Source organism: Dermacentor andersoni, chromosome 5 (genome assembly GCF_023375885.2).
Source record: "Dermacentor andersoni chromosome 5, qqDerAnde1_hic_scaffold, whole genome shotgun sequence".
NCBI lineage: Eukaryota > Metazoa > Arthropoda > Arachnida > Ixodida > Ixodidae > Dermacentor > Dermacentor andersoni.
In genome coordinates, this window is record NC_092818.1 from 192596944 (window position 1) to 192617383 (window position 20440).

At 45.5% G+C, this 20440-nt stretch overlaps 2 protein-coding genes across 9 annotated transcripts in view; one reads left to right on the forward strand and one right to left on the reverse strand.

Moving 5' to 3' along the window:
* LOC126531768 (uncharacterized) overlaps window positions 1-20440 on the forward strand; it is an 81418-nt gene that overhangs the window by 43688 nt on the left and 17290 nt on the right. For 6 of the 8 annotated variants that reach the window (XM_055071475.1, XM_055071474.2, XM_055071472.2 and 3 more), the window contains exons 9-12: window positions 2548-2595; window positions 7099-7221; window positions 12077-12183; window positions 15762-15870. In XM_055071475.1, coding sequence (XP_054927450.1) covers window positions 2548-2595; window positions 7099-7221; window positions 12077-12183; window positions 15762-15870 — 387 coding nt within the window. The remainder of the gene's footprint in view (window positions 1-2547; window positions 2596-7098; window positions 7222-12076; window positions 12184-15761; window positions 15871-20440) is intronic. The other 2 variants (XM_050179481.3, XM_050179484.2) reach the window with 1 other exon arrangement.
* LOC140218640 (piggyBac transposable element-derived protein 4-like) lies at window positions 17265-18652 on the reverse strand. The gene has a single exon (XM_072288483.1). The coding sequence runs from the start codon at window positions 18650-18652 to the stop codon at window positions 17279-17281; it is 1374 nt and encodes a 457-aa protein (XP_072144584.1). The 3' UTR covers window positions 17265-17278.

A 20440-nucleotide genomic window follows, 5' to 3' on the forward strand; every position in this document is an offset into this window, starting at 1 on the left:
GGTGCTGTCGCTTATTTTCTGGCTGATGCTTGATGAGTCCAATAAACCTTTGTTGGAGGGGCTGGGTACGCCTTAAAACGTGCAACATCGAAGCAGGACTCTGCCATCCATTCCTGTGGTGATGGAAGACCTGTCGCTGCATCCAATGGCCACAATGCCTGCCGTGGCCTGCTCAGGTGCACTGCGCCAGCGTGACCTTGCCATTTTCAACAGGATCAGAGACCATGACGTGGAGGACTGGCTTGCCTCCTATGAAAGGGTGAACAACCACAACAAGTGGGGCGATGCGACAAAGGTGAACAAGGTCATATTCTATCTGATGTTGCGAACTTGTGGTACTACTGCAACTACAAACCCCACCTATAGACTTGGGTGGAGTTTGGATGGCCTGCAGTCCGCAAGCTTCGCGCCGAGCAACGTTTGCGAGAACGAGCGCAGCAGAGCGATGAGACATTCAGTAGTGATATCGAGGATGTCATGGATCTATGCAAGCGTGTTGATGCGACCATGGCAGGAAACAACAATATCTGGTATATTTTAAAGGGGGTTGACAACGATGCCTTTCAAATGCTGTTGGCAAAGGACCCCAGCGCTGTGTCTGAAATAGTGACGCTCTGCCAGAGCTATGATGAGTTGCACAAGCAGTGGCTCGCCGATCACCATTCGCTGGTAGGCTCTCTCTCTGACCTGACGGTTGCCGCCTATGACTCTTCACTGATGCTGCAGATTAAACATTCTGTTTGCCAAGAGGTGGCCTGCAAACTTGCATTGGTGCCTCTGACACAAGAAACGTAGACGCACTCCTCTTTGTTGACTCCCACGCTGCAGCACGTCATCCAGGATCAAGTCATTGAGTGCCTTACCCCTGCCTTTCACAACGCTCCTGTTGCCGCGTCACTCAGTTATGTGCAGGTCACCACAATGCCCAAACGCCTCCCCGTGCCTCATTTCATGCACCAACACAGCTTCACAGCTTTGTTACCTTTGGACATCACCAACTTGGCTTCAGAGCAGCAAAAGGACCCGTGGATAGCGGCTCTCACCGTCTCTCGCCCGGTTAGTGCCACAATATCCCCGCATGCAAAACCCATGGCACACACCAGACAACTTGCCAGTTCATTACTTCTACGGACTTGCTGGCCACGTTGTGCATTTCTGCCGGCACCGGATGCCATCTACTTCTCGCATCTGGCAACAGACTTTCACCTACGTGCCAAGGTAATTTCAATGCTGTGCTTCACCGGATCCGCCTTTTTATTCTGTGAGCCCATCGGATGAATCTGCTTTTGCCATTCGTTGACCGCCTTCTCTGCGCTGCCGCTCCATTTTGCCCATGAGACATTGGCCTACTGCTCGTCCACAGGAAAACTAGTTACTGCAGTTCCGGAGGCAAGAACTGCATGCCCTGCGAAATCTTAAGGCCTCCGATTTCCCCTCGTAACAAGATTGATGTGATCATGGAAGGAGTACAGACATTAGCACTTGTAGACACAGGAGCCGCCATTTCGGCAATGAATGCCCGCCTCTGCCACAGAATTCAGAAAGTGATCATCTCGCTTTCAGGTTTTTTGCAACACATTGAGCCATTACAAGTCAGCACAGCCCGTGCCATCATTGAAGATGACCTTTACGTTATTGGATTTTTTTTGTTCTCGCCTCTTGTTCTCACGATGACATCTTGGGATGGGATTTCTTTCAAGCCATGTCGTCATTGACTGCGCCTCCGTCGAGGTTGCATTCCCTCCACTTTGTGATACGCCATTTGAGGAGCAGCCTCCTACCAAACTTGTTGTCACAGAAGACGCCGGCATGCCTCCGTCGTCATCTGTGATCACCCATTTGTTGTGCGACTCCCTGTGTGATGGTAGTGTGCTTTTTATGCCGTCTGACCTCTTCACTCGTCACCGAATGGTTCCTCTACCAATCGCTGTGCTTGATTTCCATGCTAGTGCTACATCCATGTGTGTTTCTAGCCCAACATTGCTCTCATTTGTCATGCCGCGAATGCCTCGGTTGTGTTGAGCCAGTGCACCTACTTTTCAACATGCATGGAGACCTACCTACCTGCCGCTCACATCACCGCTGTAGACCCTGTGCCTTCGAGTTCTTCACCACAACCCTTTACCGCATCAGTCGACCGTAACCGTACTCTGACACAGCGCAATGAGCTTTTCCATCTTCATCAATTCAGCTCTTCATTTGGTTGCAACACTATATTTTTGGGTCGAGCGACTCCTGTCTCCCACACCATCAACACTGGCTCTCATACTCCTCTGCAACCAGCAGCTACCTTAGCGGGTTTCAGCCACTGAGAGGCGAGTTATTGACGAACAGGTGACTGACATGCTCACTTGAGGCGTTACTGAGCCATCAAGCAGTCCATGGGTATCCCCAATCGTTCGTGTTAAAAATAAAGATGGCACCATCTGATTTTACGTCGATTATCGTCGTTTGAGTAAGATCACACGAAAGAATGTCTTATCTGTGCATAGACAACGCACTTGACTGCATTCAAGGAGCCAAAATTTTTGTTTTTTTGTTCCTTAGATCTTCACTCTGGATGCTGGAAGGTGCCCATGGCCGAGACTGATCACTGTAAAACCGCATTTGTCACCCCTGATGGCTTGTATTAATTTAATGTCATGTGGTTTCAGCCTTTGTAATGTGCCGGCCACATTTGAACAGAAGATGTACACTATTTTGCATTGCCTGAAGTGGCAAACATGCCTCTGTTGTTTAGACATTGTTGTGGTGTTTGCATCAGGCTTCCAGACACATCTTCAATGCTTGGAGCAAGTTTTGAATCTGCCTTATGCAAACTGGCCTGCATTAACTTAAAGAAGTGCTTTTCTGGTGCAAAAAAGTTAACTATATTGGGCCATGTTGTTTCCAAACATGCCGTACTTCTCGATTCCTTTAAGCACTGCACCGTGGCCAAATTTCCTAAGCCAACAACACTTATGGCACAGCACTGGATAGATTCATAGGCCCATGCTCATATATTTGCCGTTCTGTGCGAAATTTCGCCACCATCATTGCACCCCTGGCACAGTTACTTGCTGGCACCAGTTAGCTTTCCACCTGGTCAGAAGAGTTTGACACCACATTTACCACCTTAAGTCATCTACTTACTTCGCCACTAATTTTACATCACTTGATCAGAATGCTCCTATGAAAATTCACATTGTTCATGCAGACAGGCTCACGCCTTATTATGAGCCCACCATTTCGTCATTGCTGTAGGCCACCAGGATGGCTAATTTTTCAGCCGTGGGGTGATTGTAAAAAAAAGAATGGCACTGAAAAGTCCCGTTGCGATCACTTGTCTCAGAGCCTGAAGAAGATCGGCCCACTAGAATGTGTTGCCTCCACTGCATGTCGCACGGACAGTTCGGCGATCTAGCTGAGAGATTGTTGCTGCCACAGTGTTTCTGGCTAACGCTTGATGAGTTCAATAAACCTTTTCAGTCTGGGAGAGGATTAGACTGTGGGATGAAGGTAGGAAATTTGCAGGCATTTATTGATGATGATTATTACACTTGCTAAATGCAGCTTAGCTCATCCAGTTTTAACTGGAATGGGGCATCCTAAAAGCTCACTTTCAGTTGCACCTGTTGATGTCTCTGTGCCTTCTGTTTCTTTGAACAAGTTCAGTATTTCGATTTATGCCCATGGCGGCTGTGTGCAGTAGAGGACAGTGTGTGAAAATGCCTGTTAGCCAATGTTATGATGCACCTCTAGGAAATATGGCTGTTGGGAAAATTGATCCAAAGCTCTACATCATAGCATCTCATAGCTAAGAATAAGCTTAGGAATTCAGATGCTAATTGTCTTGAACTGCCATTTATAACTGCTGCTTATAGAGTTGAACCCACTTTTAATAAATGCAGTATGTGTACAAATCGCAGTTGTTATGCAACCGAATCTGTTTACAATGAACATGATTGTTCTGCAAAAAGGGGTTGTTATATCAGTAATTCATGACATTGCAATGCCATGTTTTATTTTGCTTTTTGTTTTTCGTTTGATGATTACTGTTATCAGGTCACTTGGCATATCCGATAGGATTATGCATGCGTAGTGGATAGTGTTGTACTTTTCCTAATGTACGCAAGCACCAGTGATTACTATGGAATGTACAATGAGTCATATATGAATAGTAGATGAAGTTTATTCATTAGATGACATTTGACAACTGACAATGGTGCTCGTCGCATGTGAATAGTGTTGCTTGCTTTGCCGGGCACATGTTTGCCCAGCGAAAAGTTAGATTCTTAGCTAATGCTCTTCGCACTACTTGTATTTGTTCATCATCACGACGACATGACACTATGTGGACTCGCCCCTTAGATTATGTATTGAACCATCCCTCACCAGGCTTAACTGCAAATTTTGCTTACACTGGGCAATGTAGGGTGCCATCCAGAAAGTGTCTTACTGCAAGAATATTTCAAATTGGTTCTGCATCCCAAATTACACATGTTGTTTTTATTCCCCTTTTGCTTGCTATAGACCCTGACGATGCTCAGGGAAAAACTCAGGGAATTTTTGCTTCTATCAGGGAAAATTAGCTGTAGCTTTATTGAAAGGGAACGAAAGTCGTGTTAATGATGGCTCCAGTAACAGAGGAATCGCAACGAGTCGTCATTGAGGCCGTGTCATCGGCACGATGTATTATCAGAGTAGTTAACGACCGATTTTCCACGGATGATTAACGACCGATTATTCGCACGGGCATTGCGGCACCACCACGTACTCGATATAGTCAATGTATATTCCCCTGACTGCAAGTCCGAAATGGCAATAATCAAAGCCACCACCGCCGCCATATTGATTATTTTGCCGCCTCGAAACGGCACTCGCACGCAGATCCGCTGGCAGCCGTAGCCACCACCGCGGCAGCGTTAGGCCTAGCTGCTTCAACGTTCGCTATTAAGTTTCTTGCCGTGCGGTGCCGTGTTTTTCATTGAAAGAATTCGCCTTTGTAATCCTCGCGATTGGCTTCGAAGCTCGCAGAGCACAGCACGTTGTGTAATGTCAGTCTCTGAAAGTTAGCTTCGCCTCAATACAACAATGTTACGCGGTGAAGCGTAACAAGCGTGGGAAGGGGCAATTGTCACGGGACACAGTGTGTATTCCTTAATTATGCACACGTGCACCCCGGTCTCCTGTCACAGTACGAGCACTGATATGCCTAGTAAGTGTACTGGCAGGCCTTAAGAGCATTTTCGGACGTGCCTGTGGCAATCTTAGCCCTTAAGGGCAGTTAAAGAGATGCATTCATTTTTTTTCGGACTGCCCGATTTTTCGGATGTTTTTGCAGCCCCTAGGGACTCCAAAAACTCGGACGTTGACTGTACAGCTGACCATGAAGATGCTTCAAATGATCCATGGGGTGAAAGTGTGGCAGAAGGAGGATGAGAACAGAAGAGACTGACGCACTGAGGAATTAACGAGAAAGGAAGCGTGCCGCCACCACTTCCAAGGAGCTTGAGCTCAAAAAGAAAGTGTTGGCTGATGCCGAGATGCAGGTGTCCCTCATCCAAGCCAAAATAAACTCTTTAAAGCAGCGAAACCCAACACTGAGATGTGTACGGGCTGAGAGTATGTCAGGACAGTTGAAATTAACTTCCCAGCTGCTGAGAGAGACTCTTAGTTGTGACAAAGCTCAGGCCTCATACTGATAAACTTGCTATCAGTTGATAGAAATAGCTCATATTCATAAACATTTACTTATGTATGCGTCTCCTTTTCATTCGTATTTGAAAATGTTCGACTCAATTTCGAAGGGGTTTTACCACTTTTTTCACTGTGCATTTTACTAACACCTTCCTTCTGTTTTCTTTTTAAATAAAATAGATATCACTCCTTACTATTCAAACTGGATGAAGAATTTTTTTTTGTTTAAACATGCTTACTAGAGAGTGACAGCATCAGGCAACATGGTGTCAGCCTGTCTAGACATAAAACAAAGTTCTGGCTCATTCAGGGAATTTTGCAAAAGTGCTCAGAGAAAACCTGGAAAACTCAGGGAAATTGGAAATGTCAATTGGTAGACACCCTGATTCTAACTTCCTTGTAAGTTTATTACAGCTGTTCACCATTGCACCAAAGGCAAGCTTACTCAACAGCACTAATGCCGGGATGTCGCCATGTTGACTTCAACTACAGTACATGGAGATAATATTGCGATGGCCAAGTTTTACCTCTGTGCTAGTGAGAAGGCATTGGCGGCAACAGTCATTAGCACGTACTAGTTTTTATTTCTTTTTTGTTCTTCTGTGGCAACAGCGGCACAACAGAAGTGTTATCAGTTCAGTGTCGCTACCTCCGCTATCAGTGTCGCTACCTGCATTCTGCTAACGTGATGACGGCCATCAGAATGCGTGGCTAGGGGTTGTTGTGGGAGAACCACACTAGGAAGACAGCTTCCATTACCACTGAAAGAAAGTAAGATTTCATTGGAAACAGAGTAAGTCCTTGATTGATGAGTGAAATATGAAAGAGTATGCCTCTTTTTCTTTCTGTCTGCTTTTATTTTGAATTTGTAGGGTAAATAACCTTTGCTTGCCCACGTTAATTTTCATAATTCTTTTTTCATTCACCTTGGAATAATACAAGGAACACGTGGCGATGCAGAACTTGGCAGGTAAAATATGGTCCCAGGGCGGGCAAGGAGATGGGAGAAATTGAAATGTCATGTTGCCATACTACCAAGAGGCAAGCTGCACTGCCAACTTTGGCACTCTCTCCTTCCGCCTTGACTAGCGTTTAAATGCTTTTTCTTCCCTGCCTTCTCTTATACTGAAGCTGAAAAACCATGTCATGTTTTCGTCGCGAGCCCCTCCTCTTTTTTTTTCTTACTTCCCTTTCTCTTTTCGCTGCTCTGTGCACTCTGATCTGTGTGCCACACTTGTCTGTTTGCAATGTCCAAACCTGATGTGGGGCTCCTTAAGCAAAAAAGCCTTGTGAGCTCCATTAAATGAAAATAATGATGTGAGTGACTTTATATGCACGTTGAAGTGCTTGTTGTGTGCTTTTCGTGTTTTATGTTCAATGTACACTCTCGCCATCTCCCCCCCCCCTTTTTCTTGCCAGCAACATTGTCTTCAAACGAGGCAGTTCAGTGGCTCGAGACACATGGCATTACAATGCTACCTGCAGACAACTCCACCATTGTGGCTTCAGCGTTGGAAGGCGGCCAGACGATATCGCTCACAGGTGATCTTTGTAGATGTCACTATGCAGTGCTGCCCGGCTTGTATATCTTCCGTAGGCTCTTATTATGGTGGTCTTTGCAAAGGCGCACGTTTTCACACTGAAAGGCAGCAGCCATGCTGCGACTTAACTAAAGGTAACAGCTATCTTTTTACATGCCCTGGCTATGTTTTACATTTACGGTAACAATTTATTGGTTTCTGTGGTGCCATTATGTAGCTCTTGCATTCATCGGTGTTACTTCCATATATGTTGAATTGTAGCCAAAACATCAAAACCTGCAAGGCTGTTACAGTGAAACCTCATTAAACCGTCATTGGCCGAAACTCAGAAAAAGTACATACGAAACGGTAGTACTGCTTAACCAAAATAGCGTGAGATCGCCCACTTACCTGTCAAAAACGGAACTCTGAGAGACTGCAATGAAAGGGCAAAAACATGCAGTATTTATTCACTTTGTTCGACAAAAGTCTATTGCTTTCGTTTGGTGCCGCGGCAGCCTAGCAGCGACGACAGCGGCTTCGAACTTGCTGAAGCTGTGAGTCAGCTTTTCAGCTAGCCCCCTCTTCTCGGCAAACTCTCGCATGGCAGATCCCTCGTTAGCGTTTCATATTCTCCGTGCACGGGCATGGTGCGCTGCAGAAGTCGCGGGGCGCCTTTTTCATTGCAGGGTGCTGTTCTTGTCATGACGATTGTATTCATGAGGCTGACGTAATGCACAGCTTCTGCCACTGTCTGGCCTGAATCGCCCGTGCTGTAGCTTTCCATGTCATCTTCATCACTTTCGTTACGCAACACTTCGACAACAACAGAGACAGCGATGGCAAAAAGTCTAAACTCGTAGCAGACATCTCTTCGCGGTCGCAGCAGTGCTGCCGAGCAACTTCTTCGCATTCCAAATGCCACATACCGTAGTCAACGGTAGATCCCTGCCGCGTGTCAGCGCCGACTTTGTGTCACGTTCGATATCATGAATGATGTCCAATTTTCCTTTTAGGCTGGGCACCTGCCGTTTTTATCCAAGCTTCAGCATGATGCGAGTCCTAGCTTGCATGACGCCACCATGCTCTCTGGCACGGTGCAGAAATGATGTTGTTGTTTATGTGGCGTCATGCGCAAACGCACAGGTAGTTTGGAGACCGCTGTTCTAATCTCTGAGGCTTGTTCTGCCGGCTGCCCGATATGGATGACACACCACTGATTGCGCGACGAAAAGTGGAAACACTACATGTTAATCGATACGTATGGTAGGAATTAGGCAGATACAAAACATATTATGTTCATTGGCCGCTCAGTCGGGGATTTGACTTTACTACTTTTAAAACGAAACTAGTGTTTAAGCGGGTGCGGTTTAACAAGGTTTTACTGCACCATTATATCACATTCAGGGGTCAATTAGGATGGACTATCTACCGTTGAATATCGTTGATGTGGTTCTACTTAACCCTTTCGCTGTCACGGACGTATCGGTACGTCTTCCCGCTTCCCCCCCACAGTGTCACCGACGTACCGGTACGTTCTCTATCGTGTGTTCAAAATTTCGCGCCTGAGGGCAAAGCTGGCGCTCCTGAATTGGCCCCTCCATCTGTTGACTCATTCTACAAGTTCGTATTTTCGCCTCGACCTGTGTTAGTCACGTATTGAAGAGTACGGTGCGACTGCCACTCGCCCCTCTCTCTTTGCTGAGTGGCGCGGTGGCTCCGCGTTCGCTGTATCATGTGTCGCGCGCGTGTGGTTATGGGTTCAAGGGTTGTTCCGCCATCTCCGCGGGTTTGAAGGTTTTTATTTATATTCTGTTGGTGTGTCTGCTACGGTGCGTCAAGTTCAGAGGCACGCGCCGCGCCGTTGCCTCTCCGAAAAGAGTGACTCGATTGCTGCTTTCGCTCTCTCGCCGCACCCTCGCTTCCGACTTGCAGCAGTAAACGTAAAGCCCTTCGAACTTTGTTTTAGCCTTTTTCCATCTCCCTCTGTCTTCTTGATCACGCAACGTCCCATTTCTCTCCGTTGTGCGGGCGACTGAAAGCGCATCCTCCCTGCGCGCGGTTACTTTCGGATGGCTGAGCGCGCGGACCTTCGTCTGCTCATTGGAGCGGTGGCTCAATTCCGATTCAGAATACGAGCCGAGCTCGGATTCGGACTCGAACAGTCTCATGCGAGGAAGAGGGGAGTTCCGCATCGTCAGATTCGGATGTTGAACGGATGTTATAATCAGGCTGATGATGATGATGATGTTTACTAACAACAGCTGCAGAACACTGAAATGTGCATATTGTAGTGACTATGTTGTTTGTATACCAATCATAATCAAAAATAAATTGCTATGTTCATTCCCTGTTATGCTCGTTCCCTGAAACCAAGCCGACACTGGGGGGGGAGGGGGGGGGGGGCGTCACGGCCAGTAAGGTCCGACAGCGAAAGGGTTAATACATTTTTCAGAATAATACTTTTCTTTTTTCCCGGCCGACACCTCATAAGAGCGATGTATTTTCATACCGTTGATACGATCCCATTTTCACCTGAAATTGGATAATACAACTGCAAACCGGTATTTCTGAAACTCACAGCTTTATACTCAAGTGTACTAGATTTATTTATATTCCAGCGACCCACAAACATTGTGGGAACGGCCACACTAGTGGAAAAATGCACGCTGCGTACCAGTGGCAACGAGCGTCACGAAAGCTGCCACAAAGCAGGTTTGTCGTGCTGTGGGAGGGACCGGTCCTGGACTGATTTAAATTGTGGAATGCTGTGGCGGCAAAACGAGCTGCGAGGGAAGGAGACCAATGAGAGCTGCCCCTTCAGTGACATAAGTGCAGGAAACTGGTGTTGTCTGGACCTACCCAACCACTCTCTTTGTACTCGCGTCTACGATCGTCTGCTTGCATCAGCTTTCGGTTGCGCTTCTTCTGGTTGACTTTTCAGGCAAGATTTTCATGTAGTCATGTGACTGAATGAAGTGCCTGCCTTCATCCGACAGTGGTAGTGCTCGTTATGTCACGTTACTCTTCAGTGTACCTTTGTTTTTTCTCGCTCTCGTACCACCACCTTCATCTCAAAGTTCTTGGCCTCATGGTGCCATGACCTCTGTGGCTGTGTTAAGGAAACACAAGGCTCTGACTTTGAAAGAGAAACTCGATTTACCACCTAACACCACAGCTCATTTGCAGTCCTTCGATACAGGCATTATTAGAAATGTCAAATATCATTTTCAAAGCCTTCTGATGCAGCGGCTTTGGCCAAGATCCAGCGGAAGGACAGCAACTTGAAGATTGACCTTCTCGACGCCATTAGCTTTTTGGCAATTTGGTGGGATCGTGTCAACTCATATTTAAAGCATGCTTAAAAAATATGGATATTATGGTGCATGCGACACACCGAGCGACCAGGAAGACGACATGCTTGAGGTCCTGAACTGGGATCACTTGAGTGTGGACAATTCCTCGGAAGAGTTTGTGTGTGCAAATGACCATTTGGTGACATGCAAGTTGCGCAGCATGGAAGACATTATTGCAGAGGCGATTATTGACCATGACAGCACCGAAGGAGGTGGTGATAGCTGCAGCAACACACTCGCAGCATTAGGCACTCTTCGGGGCTTCATCGCAAATGCTCAGTTGAGTGAGGAAACAGCGACTTCTTTACTTAATTAAAGGAACTTGTTTACGGACATTGAAAAAATGAAAGTTCAGCAAAAACTGACGTGCTCCATTGAAAATGCCGAATAAAAGTGTTGAATGCGATTTGTGTGATGTCGGGTGACAGTGCACCACATAGCGTGCATGTTATGCGGAGCAGCATCAGTCTACGCCACAGGAAGCTTTGCTAGCGAGTTTGTTGCCAAGTAAGGACATAGTGGGCAACATTGACCAATTTTGCAGTATTAATGAGAGGGTAGCAGCAGTCGTAGTAAAATTTAAGAGGTATAGATTAAAGGTAGTACAAGCCTATGCTTCAACCTCCAGCAATGATGATGATGAAACAGATCAATTTTATGAAGATGTGGAATTAGTGCTGAGAAAAGTGCAAACTCAGTAAACTGTAGTAAAGGGCTACTTCAACGTAAAAGTGGGGAAAAGGCAGGCTGGGGAACAAGCCGTTGGCAACTACGGCGTCGATTCTAGGAACACTCTAGGAGAGATGCTGGTAGAATTCGTGGGAAAGGAATAAGCTGCAAATAATGAACACCTTCTTCAGGAAGTGTAGGAACAAAAAGTGGACATGGAAGAGCCCTAATGGTAAAACAAGAAATGAAATTGGTCTGATACTTTCTGCCGATCCCAGCATAGTGCAGGATATAAAAGTGTTTGGCAGGGTGAAGTGCTGTGGTCATAGGCTAGTGAGGTCTAGGACTCACTTCAATTTGAAGAGAGAAAGAGTAAAATTGGTCAGGGAGAAACAGGCCAACCTAGATGCAGTAAGGGTAAAAGCAGACGAATTCAGGCTGGTACTTTCAAACAAATATGCAGCCTTAGAACAGAGAGATGAAGATGACATAGAGGTAAAGAATGAAACTGTAGCTAGGCTAGCTTCAGTAGCAGCAGTTGAAGTGGGAGTTAAGGCACCAAGGCAACCAGTAGGTAAGCTCTCCCAAGTAACAAAGGTCCTAATAAAGAAACGAGAAAGACTGAAAGTGTCCAACTCAAGAGAGTTTCCGCTATATTAACTCAAGTTTCCGTTATTGTCTCAGTATTAGTTTGTGGCAGCAGTGAAATTTCATTATATTAAAATCGCATACAAGCACATTTTGTTATATTGAGGTTCTAAATACATGGTGTTGTATGGACAAGAGGTTTAGAAAGCTAAGTACTTCGTCATATCGAGGTTTAACTGTATCTTTCTATCTTCAAATCCCCAGATGCTGGTAAACTGGCTCTGAACTGGGTGAAGGATCAGCACACTGTTGCTGCCGATGGAACTACCAGTGAAGTCTCTCTCTCTAATGTTGCTAGTGCTGGAAACCAGGTGAGTTCCCAGCTAGGCATTTTATTCTCTAAGAAATTGTTCAGGAAGTCACGTCTAAAGGAAATGAGACACTTCATTGCTTTGCAGAATTATTTCGACAGAGGTCTTACTACGTAGCTTATGTAGGTGTTGCTTCTTGGCCAAGTAGCAAGCCAGGTTCAGGGAAGCGACTAGAGGTGCACAATGAAATACTATCTGAATTAGAATGTTTCCATGCAATTTTCTTGTGCTGATTGTGGGGGTGAATGGTTTTGGCAATGAGCAATGAACCCACTTATAACAATATTCAAGTGCCACAAAAATTACATTGTTTTAACTATGGGTGTGCAAATATCAAAATTTTTGAATACAAGTAGAATACAAATACTTAGCTTCAAATATCAAATAATTATATGCACATGCATGTATTAGCAAGTTGGACTAATTTGTCATTTTGAAACATTGCAATTACATTGACAACATTAAAAAACTAGACTAATAAACTGAGCATTGTGTATTTTGCTCATGTTAACTTGGAAAAAGTCGTTCCACTAGCTGTCCTCACCAGCCAGTGCCTTATTATACCGCATAAAATGCCCGTGAAATTGGAGGCATTTGACCGTTCACCAGTCGTCGCTCATCGCTTTTGCTGTCAAGCAATAAGCTCAGAATTGGGGGTGGCGCTGCGGGGAAAAAAAAGTGCAACCTCGTCATCAAAGCCAAGCGCCCTTGCTATTGAAAGGTTGGCTTTCCCTCAAAGTTTATGCGTTTAGTGGCTAAATATGATTTACAGGCAAAATTTCGCTAACATTACCAAATCATCGCAAAATTCAGCACAAAATTGCTCCAATATTCTTAGATCAGATAGAAACAAATGCTACGAACCGTGTTTGCACCCGTACGGCGAGCAGTATATTCGATTTGATACGAATATTCGTAAACCATATATTCAAACTTTTCGGATATTCGAGGACCCCTAGTTATAATTGATAATTGTTATAAGCGGGTTGCATGAAAAAGAAATCAGAATACGGGGGATGACATAGCTCTTGTGAGAGAACTATAATGGCAGGGAGGCCAGTGCCCCTCCCCACCATCTTCCTCCATCCGGCTGCTGATGGTGTTTACTCGTTTAATTGTTTAACTCAGTTTCCTGCGCGCTCTGATCACGTCTAACGAGCCACGGCTGTCAGTGTTCAAGAATTGCACTGTATAGTATAACAACTGCAAAGAGTGTTTACAGGCGGCAAGCGACATGCAAGCACTGCCGAGGCATCGTTTTGGTGGCCCCAAAAGGGACCTTTTAAAAAATGTGAGAAGGTTGCCATGGCAGCCTGTCTGCTTGAGAAATCCAGAAGCAGCACTGGGGCGAGATTGCCACAAGCATCTTGCCACATACTTCTCACTGTCTTGCACAAGAAAATCCCACGTCTGTCAGCCTTGCTTTCTTTACGCGAAGCTTGCTGACACCCTTCTACAAGGCATCCAGGTGCTCCACGTAGTGCAGTGGAAGGCTTGTCGCGAAAACAAAGCTGCGGAGAGACTGAATCATCTGCGGGGCCTCTTGCAAAGACAATGTTGAGGCAGCCTGCCCTACCACATCATCTCTGCCATCATTGTAGCACCAAATCTATAGCAGTGCACTTTCTTTTCACTGGCAACATCGTGCATTGCCGATTATCAACGGGTGGATCAGCCATCTTCCATTTCAGTAGCGAGTCAAATCAGGCGAGAAACAACGTATCCACAACCCGCCATGGTTGCTTAGTGGCCATGGTGTTGAGCTGCTAAGCACGAGGTCGCGGGATTGAATCCTGACCACGACGACTGCATTTCGATAGGGGTGAAATGCGGAAACACCCGTTTGCTTAGATTTAGGTGCTTGTCAAAGAACCCCAGGTAGCCTAATTATTCTGGAGTCCCCCCCCACTACGGCATGCCTCATAATCCAATTGTGGTTTTGGCACATAAAACACCACTTTGTTTTTTTTTTTTTAGACCATGTGGCTAGGGACAGCTCCGACACAGCCAACAAAGACAAGCATAAGCGACTTAATCCGTTGGCAGAACTGCATAGAATGAGGGGCTAGCGAGCAATCTGGAAGCAGTGCAGCGCTGTCAGCACCGTTGGTGTGGTCCATTGTTGTTGCGGAGGGTAGTGTGGCGCAGAGCTATGGGCGCAGCCCGTTCATGTTCAGCGGGGTGGAAGGGTGATGGAAAAGAGGCGCGTGAGGCTAGGTGATGCGAAGAAGGCTGGAAAATAAGCATGCGTCGGCCATTGGGGTGGCGGGCAGTTGTGCAGCAGCTCAAGTTTCTCTTTTTCTTTTCTCTTTTAAAGGATTTCGCATTTCATTACCTTTTGGCACTGATACCCAGCACCCAGGTTTCATCGTTATAACAGATAATGTGGCATAGGGGCATTGCAGTAAGTGGGTTATTTCACCATAGAAGAGATGCAGAAGTTGATGGTGCAGCAGTTTCTCATTGTTATAATCGATATAGTGTTAAAACCGGTATCATTGGGAGTGGGTTCGACTGTACTGTTAAGCCTGCATAGCATTATTGTTACTGCAGCAAGCAGGTTCTTTTAGAATTGTGCTGCTGGTTTATGAATTAAGGTGTTTTAAATAAAGTGTACATAGAACTTAATAGAGCTCACTTTTTAGTAGTGTGGTCATGAAATATCAAGAGTCCAGCTGACTACTTAAAATTCAGCCTACAATTTTTGATAGCATGGACCCATAAGCTGTTTGTGTAGCTATGTTTCATCTGTGGAGTGGCCATCTGACATCTTTGGGGTGTGGAAATTGTTTCAAAATTTTAACATGTGATGTAGGTATGTGAAATACTCAAGCTCATGGAAAAGCTTGCTTACAGTATGTTGTCCAAACCACAGCCACAGAGACAAAGATTAAGAACGTAGTGCTCTGTCTGAGTGTCCTTCCCTGTCTGTGTCTTTTGTGCTCTTGGTTTGAGCAGTGCATACCACCAACCCCAAGCATCTACTCTTGTGAACTTAATATGTTGCCCTTGCAAATTTGTTGCATCTAAAGCTCAAGTTTTTAGGTCTGAAAACATTGCCAATGTTAGCAAGGTTATTGAGACAAATTTAACTTTTTTCGTTTTTTGTGGCACGGTTCATTTAATTTCATCGTGTCGTACTTCTGACATGTACATCTACTACCTTTAAAGACGATGGCTTTTCTGGGCCCTTTAGCCATTTATTTAAAGTGCTCTTCTCTGAAGGCACCCGGAATAAGTGAGGCCATATAGATGTCTTGCACCATTGAAGTGTGATATCCGAGTAAACTCATCTTGCTATATTCATTGAGAGGAGGATGTTCATTTTGACCTAATTAATTACCTGATGACCTTGCATGTAATGCTCCCAGGCAGCATTGCTTACGAGGAGCAACAATCGGCAAAATGAGCCAGTTGTACAATCGAGTAATATCAAAATCAGAATTACAAACAAACAACAAGGCAAGAAATATTCTTGTGGTTGCTCAGGTTTGAGAACAAATGTCGTCACAAAACTGAAGATAAATAAACGTACGGTGGCTTCGAATGCAACTTGTAACGAGAACGATTTTTTGCAGAAAGTGATCGCCATAGTGACCGACCAGTCACAAATCTCGTCCCTAGTCAGTGCGGGTGCTGGCCAGTCACCATTTGTCGTCGTTTCTGGTGCCAATTTTAAGGCAGCAGGTAAGAGTGGAACAGTGTTTTATATTTACCTTGTGTGTTTTGTCACTGATTGGCCTTTCCTCCTGGCATGCCTTTGAGTTGTCAAGCCAGAAAAGTTGTTTTGCATACTTTTGAGCTGCACAATTTGGATCAAGATCCACCATTTGAAAGTGTAGGAATGTGCTTGGAACAATTTAATTTGTGCTGATGTAGTCATGGTTGAGTTTTGTAGTGCCACTGTGCAGCAACTGTGCTGTTAATTTACTCTTATGAAATGTTTTTTGGCAAATTGTCCCTGAGATGATGCTTGAGAGATGCTAGTGTAGGATCTATGAATTTTCTCCTAAGTTGGTGTAGAAGCCCTGTAAAGGGAAATGCAGACTGCTTAACTCTTTCGTTACGGCAGAAAAGTGGCTAATTTAGAGTGCTTCCAGAAAATTTTTTTTTTCTCTTGAACAACGAAACGCATTTAACATTGCTATGCAGCAAATCGTAGCTTATTGGTGTGGCTTTCTATATAAACAAGGACTGTGCTGTGAGATTTAGAATTGTTCACATTTTATTTGTCAAATAAACTAAAGAATGTGCACATGAAAGTATAAACAAAGAGAAATCAGTGACTGTGCTTAGCCAGAAAATTATTTTGAGAATTCTGAAATATACAAACTGTTACTAGGCCCCTTAGCTATGCTTCCAGTATATATCAATCCTATACACCACGTATTGCATTTATCGGGGCCCATCAATCTAGCAGCCCTGACGGCTGTGCCACTCGGTGAAGCAGTCTCGTGAGGGCAAGAAACAAAGGTATATTTCACAAGTGGAGCACATGACGTTTGTTCTGTTCTGTGTCTTTGTTTTTTGATAGCATATTTTGCAATTTCTCCTCTTCTTCATTCTTTTTGGTTGGTGCCGAATGGGGTCCAAGGGCGAGAAGGGGGGTGAGAAAGGAGCATGACCTTCTGCGACTTCATCATAGCCAAATATTTGCTCAATCAGTTCTTCCCTAAATGCAAGCTTGTGAAGCAAGTTGGTGTAGAAGCCCTGTAAAGGGAAATGCAGACTGCTTAACTCTTTCGTTACGGCAGAAAAGTGGCTAATTTAGAGTGCTTCCAGAAAATTTTTTTTTTCTCTTGAACAACGAAACGCATTTAACATTGCTATGCAGCAAATCGTAGCTTATTGGTGTGGCTTTCTATATAAACAAGGACTGTGCTGTGAGATTTAGAATTGTTCACATTTTATTTGTCAAATAAACTAAAGAATGTGCACATGAAAGTATAAACAAAGAGAAATCAGTGACTGTGCTTAGCCAGAAAATTATTTTGAGAATTCTGAAATATACAAACTGTTACTAGGCCCCTTAGCTATGCTTCCAGTATAAATCAATCCTATACACCACGTATTGCATTTATCGGGGCCCATCAATCTAGCAGCCCTGACGGCTGTGCCACTCGGTGAAGCAGTCTCGTGAGGGCAAGAAACAAAGGTATATTTCACAAGTGGAGCACATGACGTTTGTTCTGTTCTGTGTCTTTGTTTTTTGATAGCATATTTTGCAATTTCTCCTCTTCTTCATTCTTTTTGGTTGGTGCCGAATGGGGTCCAAGGGCGAGAAGGGGGGTGAGAAAGGAGCATGACCTTCTGCGACTTCATCATAGCCAAATATTTGCTCAATCAGTTCTTCCCTAAATGCAAGCTGGTCATAATAGGTGCTTCGAGAAAGTTCTCCAACTGCTGGGTTCTCTTTTCGGTGCTGCTGGAACAGTATGAAACTGTTCACGCACGCGATATCCACACAGTGAAAAAAGAGCGTCTTCCACCAACGTACGCATTTTCTGAGGACGTTGTATGTGGCAATTATTTGGTCTGATTTGTCCACGCCCAACATCCCGGCATTGTATTCGTGGACAAGGAGTGGCTTTCGGATGACTCTCAGAGCCCATTGGCGCCCCCTTTTCTCTCTTCTCTTGGCAGGCACATGCTCATTTGCTGTGTGGATCGTGCTCATCAAGTTTACAGCACGCCGGTCTTTCCACTGCATGTAAAGGATGTTGCCGTCACGAATCCATCTGACATCTCCACGCTCTGCGCTTTTTTCCCATGATGAGTCTTTCAATTCAACTGGAAAACAGCGACGATCTTTGCGTGTTGTTCCGCATGCAAGAGTTTTGTGCTCGAGGAGGTGTTCAAAAAGTTTTTTGGAAGTGTAGAAGTTGTCCATATAAACTCTGTAGCCTTGATCAAGGTACTTCGTACAAAGCTTGGTCACGACGTCAAAGGCTAAGCCATGCGGTCCTGGTGCCTCACGCTTGCCAGTATACACCGAAAATTGAAGGGTGTATCCAGTTCTTGAATCTGCCAGCACCCAGAGTTTATATCCAAATTTCGTCACCTTGTCTCGGATGTATTGCCTTATACCTGATCGAGCCTTCGATTTCACCATACGTTCGTCAACGGCGAGGTCGCGCTGTGGTTGAAACAAATTTGCAAATTCTTGATTTATGTGATCCAGAAGCCAGGACACCCTCCAAGTCTTTCCAACAGATGCTGCAGCTGCCAAGTCCTCCGGGTCCCCTACACTTAGGAATGACAGCAACGCGAAAAAACGGTCCCTTGGCATAATATTTCGCGGGAGAAGATTACTGAATATTCCTGTTGAACGCCAGTATAAGTGCAGTCGTGGCACTTCAACAACTCCCATGTAGATGATTATCCCAATAAGTCTGAGCATCTCCAGTGGAGTGACTTCCTCCCAAGAGCCGTCACGTCGAGAGTATGTCGGACGGTCCAAAATATCCATCCAGGCATATTTATTTGTGTTCTCACACAAAGTCTTGATCACCTCTGTAGTAAAAAACAAGAGGAAAAAATCCAGCGCTCTTGAGAATCGACGCGCATCGCTCCGCCGTACTGCTCCGACATGGGCACCGGGCTGTCTCGTGGGCGAAAACTCGATACGGCGCCGTGTACTTGGCAAAATATCCCCGCCGTAGGTTGTTGAGACCCTAAACACAAAAATAAAACTGCATTCGTCAAATCTGAACCAAGTTTATGTGTAATTACAGCGCGAAGTCAAAAACGAAACCTACCTGCGAGCACCTGTTGACGTTCGGGGCACTTGAGCTGGAGCGTCTTCATCAGAGCTAAAATCTGACGATCCCGCATCGTTGCTTGAGCTATCACTGCTGCTTGGATCACAAAAATCAGCAGCAGAAGCGGCGAAAGTGCTTGGAACAGGAGTCAGTTGTCGCGGCGCGCGGCGCGGACGGGATGCCATTCTCGCCGAACTCGAAACCACCTTCGGTTCAAATTTCACTTGCGGCGGGGCCTCCGCACGCAGACAACAAAAAAACAAAAACGGAACTGAAAGAGGAGTTCTAAATGAATCCTCCAGATGGAGCTAGTTGTCTGTAGCGCGGTGGTTTAAAATTTTGCGGGAGATTCAAAGTCATCGGAACTCTGTGTCCGATGGCCTATGGCGCCGTACTGAAAGAGTTAAATGTTCTGCTTCTGTTTATTGAGGCGAAAGTCTTAAGTGGCTCATACCCCCGATAGTCTGAAAAGCGTGGTGTGCGGTACAAAAAGTCTTGTGAGCTTGCCTCGCGCTCATACCATTGCTTGCGTGTTCGTCATCATCTTCTTCAGCTGGCTCCGATGCCGCTCGTCATGCCAGCATTCTCATACTGCCCCTCACACTCATGCCACTTTTCTCACGCTCGTCGTCGTCGTCTTCCACGACTGGCTCCAGTGATGCTCATCATGCCAAAAAAAGGCAAAGTTAATTAAGTTAGAGTTAATTCAGGCACTCGAACCCGTGGCGTTCAGTGGGAGCCCAACCCTCCAGCTTATCTGGAAGCCGAACCCACGACCTTTGGTGTTGGGCAAAGTTAATTATGGCATAGTTAATATAGAGTTCATTAAGGCACTCGAACCCTCGACTTTGGTGGGCATTGAACCCACGACCTTTGGTGTTAATTAGGGTAGCATCAATTAAGGCACTCTAACAGGGTGTCTACCAACCGGGAAAACCGGGAATTCTCAGGGATTTTGAGTGGTATGGAAAAAGTCAGGGAAAACTCAGGGAATTTGGGCCTCTATCAGGGAAAATTAGCGGCAATATTATTGAAAGGGTCGAAAGTCGCGGTAATGCTGGATCGAGTAACAGAGAGGAATTGTAATGAATAGTCTTTCATGCCCTATTGTCGGCAGGGGGAGTTGCCAGTGTACAGTCAACGAGTGACTTTCCGAATTCCCGATAATTTGGATGGCTTCGCGGCCCCGCCACGTACCACATAGAGTCAACGTATAATAACGTGCGAAATTCCCGACGCAAGAACTCTTCGCCGTCCGAATTTCCGAACGTTCTGCCATGACTGCAGGTCCGAAGCGGCAATAATCAAAGGCACCACCACTGCCGTTTTGATTACTTCGCAACCTCGAACCGGCACTCTCGCACGCAGATCCGCTGCCAGCCGTTGCCACCACTGCGGCAACGCTAGGCCTAGCTGCTTCGACGTTCGCTATGAAGCTTCTTGCCGTTGGGTGCCGAGTTTTTTATTGAAAGAATTAGCTGCTGTCAGCAATGGCA

Excerpts from the sequence above, each read along its gene's own strand:
- LOC140218640 (XM_072288483.1), bottom strand. The coding sequence starts at position 18,652 with ATGGATATTTTGGACCGTCCGACATACTCTCGACGTGACGGCTCTTGG.